This window comes from Monoraphidium neglectum (genome assembly GCF_000611645.1).
Source record: "Monoraphidium neglectum strain SAG 48.87 unplaced genomic scaffold scaffold04226, whole genome shotgun sequence".
Classification (NCBI taxonomy): Eukaryota; Viridiplantae; Chlorophyta; class Chlorophyceae; order Sphaeropleales; family Selenastraceae; genus Monoraphidium; species Monoraphidium neglectum.
The window spans coordinates 1-4,839 of NW_014009403.1; the positions used below are offsets into that span (position 1 = coordinate 1).

Consider the following 4,839-nt stretch of genomic DNA (forward strand, 5'->3'; position numbering starts at 1 on the left):
GTGTGTGTGTGTGTGTGTGTGTGTGTGTGTGTGTGTGTGTGTGTGTGTGTGTGTGTGTGTGTGCGTGTTTGGGGAGCTAGCACATGCATGCCAGGCGGACACGATCCCTAAAAAATTGGCTCAGCAGTCTGCGGCCCGCCCGCCCCGCGCCCACCTGGCACCAGAGGCTATGACTGCGGCATGGACGCGCTCCCCGTAGTACCCCTTGCCGCCAAACGACGGCAGCAGCCCCGGGTGTATGTTGAGCATGCGGCGCGTGTAGCAGCGCACAAAGTCGGACGGGATAAGCTGCAGTTGCGGAGGAGAGGGCGGAAGGGGGGGGCAAAAAGAGGGTGGTTGAGGCGCGGCCAGCAGTGGGATGGCTGTTGGCGATTGGGAGTGGGGCGGGCCTGCCACCATCCGCGTGGACATGCATGGATTGGTGCACCCAACACGCATGCGCGACTTGCTCTGAAGGAGCGCGCCCGCGCCTGGCAATGCTGCCAATGCAAAACAGCAGCCTTCCGCCATCATAACGGCCTCCTCATCTGCAGCTTTGAGCCCCCGCCTACAACCCGCACTTTAAGGAAGCCCGCCAGCAGCACGTACTCGGCGCCCAGCTGCTGAGTCAGCGCCTCAACCAGCTGCTCGGTGGTGAGGCCCGGGAAGCCGCCCTTTTTGGGTATGGGGTAGGTGAGGGTGGGGATGCCGTGCGATTGCGCGTACTGTACGCCGCCGCACGTGGGCACGTCGCTCACGACCGCCTGCGCACATGTGAGTGAGGGAGGGTTGAATAGGATCATGTGCATGTGCTCACTTGCCCGCGTGTCGTCATGGGTGTGTGTGTGTGTGAGAGTGGAAGAGACAGAGAGAGTCTCTGTGTGTGCGCGCGTGCATGTGTGTGTGTGTGTGTGTGGTGTGTGTGTGTGTGCGCGCGCGTGCGTGTGTTGTGCGCGTGTGTGCGTGCGCATGTGTGTGTGGTCGCTTGCCACAACACCGACTGCGGCAGCCTGGGCAAAGGTGAGCAAGCATTCAAGTCCCCTGCCATGTCACCAAGCCGCAGATGACCATGCTGTCCCTCACCACCACTTCAGCGTTGATGCGGCCGTCCATGCAGGCCGCGTGAATGGCTCTGAAATTGGAGCCGCCGCCAGAGACAAACACTGCGAGCTTCGCTTTAGGGGCGTCCGGGCCCGCGGCCAGCTGCGGCGGCGCGGGTCCGGTGCCCGCAACCACGACTGAAAGGCGCGGCTGGCGCGGGTGCTGCTGCAGGGAGGGGAGTTGACCCCGCCGCGGCCGCCGCAAGTCGCCTGCTGCTGCTGCTGGCTGACGAGCCGCCGCAGGCACAGCGATTGGGTGCGCAACAATCGGGGCGGTGCCTGGGGCCCATCCTTGATGCTCGCATTCACGGAATGCTGAGTGCCGCCCTCTCAACATTATAAAGACGCTCTACAGCTTTGCCAAGGTGCCAGCGGATCTGGAGTTTGTCAAGATCAGACTACTGTACGGTAAAGACAATGAGCAGGGCCACGCTTCCAATACCAGTACCGCTCGATTGCGTTGACTGCTATCTGGCATTGATACGTCAGGTTTGCTGCACAGACATCCACGTCACTCGGAACAGTCTGCCAGTCTCACGTCGGATCCAGGCGCCCAAGTTGCAAGCGGACGACTGTCTGGAAAACGGTGTCAACATATAATTTCTAAAGCGCAGCTAACGGTCACGCGAGCCGTGCAGCCTGGCCGCGGTGCCCCACTTGTCGGTCGCTGCGTCGCCGCAGGTTCTGGTTGCGCCCGTTTCAAAGCGGTGCCGTCCACCGCCTCGGCGCCGTCAGCTCCTTTGTCAGCAGGGCCAGCATTTAACAAAGCCGTGCGTGTGCCACCTTGCGGACGGCCGCAGCGCCACCCGCGTCGGAGCGCCGCCGCCAGAACGCCAGCCTTGCAAGGCGCACTGCAGCCATGGGCCTCAACCTGAACCTGGAAGACCAGCTGGTGTTCTATGGCGCCTACCACTCCAACCCGATAAACAAAGGTCGGCCTTCCTCTCTCTTGGGCGTAGCGGGCCCGCTGCATCGTGGCAGGGAGGCAGCCCCTCAGCGCTGTGAGATCCGGCCTGGGCATCTTCGCTCTTGCGCCTCCCCCGCCGCGTCAGGTCAGCGCGCCGGCGCCTGAGCCTGCCACATGCCCTCCCACCGTCACCCCACTCCTCTCCCTGTGTCAACGACCCTGCCGCGCGCCGCAGCCATTCACTTTGTGTGTGTGCCAGGCATCATCTGGTCTCTCCTCGTGTGGCTCGCGGCCGCTGGGCCGCTCGCGCCGCTGCCGCAGGCGCCCGCGCTCGCCGCCGCGCTTGCGCGCCTGCCGCCGTGGCTGGCCAGGTGCGCGGCCCCCTCACCGTTCTGGCGGCTGCCGTTGCTCGTCCCTTGGCCGCGCACACCTCCCCATGCTTTGGGACGTGCTGTGTGTCCTGCCAGAGATACAACCCCAACCACCCGCCGCCGGTCTGACCATGCACACGCGCAGCATCCCTGCTGCCACGCCGATCCAGCCACCTGCTGCCCTGTAACACACACGCACACACGCACACACCGGCCCACACACACACACATGCGCGCGTGTACACTTGGTCATTGTCACATGCACGCTCACTCTCGCTGGTGCGCTCATGCGTGAATACCTGGTGCCCATGCCGCGCAGCGGCGTCGCCATCAACCTGCCCTTCCTCGTCTTCTCCGGCTACTCCCTGTTCTACCTCGCCCTCGACCCCCTTGCCGGCCTCAGCTGGGCGGCCGCGGTCGGCCTGCCCCTGGCAGTCACGGCCACCGCCTTCCAAAGCACGGTGAGCTCCAACACTCCGCCCGCACCCATGGGAGGGGCGGGGGGGCGGGGGGCGCATCGGCCTCGGCGCCCGCAAGCCAGACCCTCATTCCTTGATGTGCGCGGGTGTCGCAGCCTGTGTAGTCTCCCTTTCTCTCCCCCCGCACGCCCCGGCCCCGCGACGACTTTGCGCTACGGTGCGCGCGTGGGGCCCACCGCGCTGCCTGCCAGCGAGGCCCCGAACCCGCGGGGCGTTGCCTTTCGGCGGCGCGGCCGCGAAGCAGCGGCGGTCGTGACCTTGCAACTCATCGGCGGCGGCCTGCGAGCAGGTGGCCAACGCCGCTTGGTGGGCGCTGGGGGTGCAGGTGCTGAGCTGGTGGGCCCAGATCCACCCGGGCCACGCGATATGTGAGGGCAGGAAGCCCGCGCTAATGGACAGCTTGGTGCAGGTGGGGTGGGGTGGGGTGGGGACGAGAGGGGGTGCGGGGGACGGCGGCGGGTTCCAGCAATCTGGGTCCGGATCTGAATCTGGATCATGCTGTTGCTGTTTGGCTGATTGGTGTGCTATGTGCTATGGGGGCCCCTACGTGGTCGGCACGTTTGCCGCCGCATCCGCGCTGCGCATGCTCTTGAGGATGTTCGGGGGCAGGGCGGCCGCCTGCGCCTCGTTGGGTGGTTGCCAGTCGGGGCGGCAGATGGCACGGGCCTGGCCCAACGAGCCGCTCCGCAGGGGTCGGCCGGCACCGCCTGCCCGCAACCCCACCCGCCCCGTGCGCCACCGAGCGCGCCCACAGATTCGGCAGCAGCTGCCGCGCAGCCGCCCCGCCGAGACCCCCTGCAGCCCGGCGCAGCGCCCTGCCCGCTCATCCCCTGTGCCCCTTTCCTCGCGTTCTGGCAGGCGTTCCTGCTGGCGCCGCTGTTTGTGTGGTTTGAGCTGCTGTTCCCGCTCGGGTACCGCCCAAAGCTGCGCGCCGAGCTCGAGCGGCGCGTAGACAAGGAGATTGCGGCCTGGAAAAGGTCGCAGCTGCGTAAGGCGTCGTGAGCAGGCGGGGGCCGCGGCCGGCGGGGCACCGTCATGGTCGGCGGGACGCCCGCGGGCCAGTCGGTTGGGGCAGCGTGTGGCGGTTGTGGGGTCCGCCCGGGTGGCGGCGCCGCTCGGAGTAAATTTCGGGGTTCATCTCGAGCCTGCGCCGCTTGGGGAGTGCGTGGGGCGCGCCAGCGTTTCTTGCATGTGATGGTGGCACCTCTGGGCACCTCGGGGTGTGGCGCCGGGCCAGCGACAGCAGCCCTCAGGAGCAGCACAGCGGGCACCTGATTCACATTTGCCGCCAATGGCCTTGGCAGGCCAATGGCGTTTGATTCCCGTACAAAGCGCCAACTGCATGCGCGCTTCGGCCGCCCAGGCCCCCCAAAATCGAAGCTCCAATCGCCCGGCATCACCGCGGGCCGAGCCACCATCGACCTGAGCGGCATCTTTTTGTGCAGATGGATTAGTAGCCCACCTTAAGACCCATTGCTGCGGACGGGGCTTCCGCCGCGTGCTCCTGGGCCCGATCTCAATTTCCGATCCGTTGAGCGACGCATCCGCGGCAGGGGCGGCCCTCGCGTCCCTCATATATTTCGGCAGCTATCTTTGTGACAAAGGCGATGGCCACACCAGCCGACCTCGCCTTTGTACAGAGCCACCCGCTCCTGTCGCACGGCGACCGCCGCGCCGTGCTGACGCTGCTTGCCGGGCCGCGCGGCTCGCGGATGCCGCTGCAACACAGCATCCAAGGCATCAAACTGCAGCGCGGCGTGTCCCAGGGGCCGCGCCGCATATACCGCGTGTTTGGCAACGGTGACGTCGACGCCCCCGCCGAGGTAGATCTTCCCGGCCGCTTTTGCAGTCGCGCGCGCATCCCGCCACGCCATGCGTCCTGCCGTACCGCTACCTTCAAATCATCGCCCTGCTGATCGCACCCCTGCACACGCCCCAGATCCCCCCATCGCGCCCGCTCTCCCCGCCACCCCGCATCGTCATCCATGCAGCCAGCGTCCCTC

General features: G+C 66.5%; 2 protein-coding genes across 2 annotated transcripts; one reads left to right on the top strand and one right to left on the bottom strand.

Moving 5' to 3' along the window:
• Positions 1-509: 509 nt before the first annotated feature.
• On the bottom strand, positions 510-1,092 carry MNEG_14053 (phosphoribosylglycinamideformyltransferase; the record flags this gene model as incomplete). The annotated part of the gene is made up of 2 exons (XM_014037474.1): positions 510-743; positions 1,063-1,092. 2 exons carry the CDS (start codon positions 1,090-1,092, stop codon positions 510-512), a joined length of 264 nt encoding a protein of 87 aa, XP_013892928.1.
• Positions 1,093-1,938: 846 nt separating this feature from the next.
• Positions 1,939-3,838, top strand: MNEG_14054 (hypothetical protein; the record flags this gene model as incomplete). The annotated part of the gene is made up of 5 exons (XM_014037475.1): positions 1,939-2,011; positions 2,246-2,357; positions 2,677-2,818; positions 3,126-3,245; positions 3,695-3,838. The coding sequence occupies 5 exons, from the start codon at positions 1,939-1,941 to the stop codon at positions 3,836-3,838; spliced, it is 591 nt and encodes a 196-aa protein (XP_013892929.1).
• Between the last annotated feature and the right edge of the window lie 1,001 nt (positions 3,839-4,839).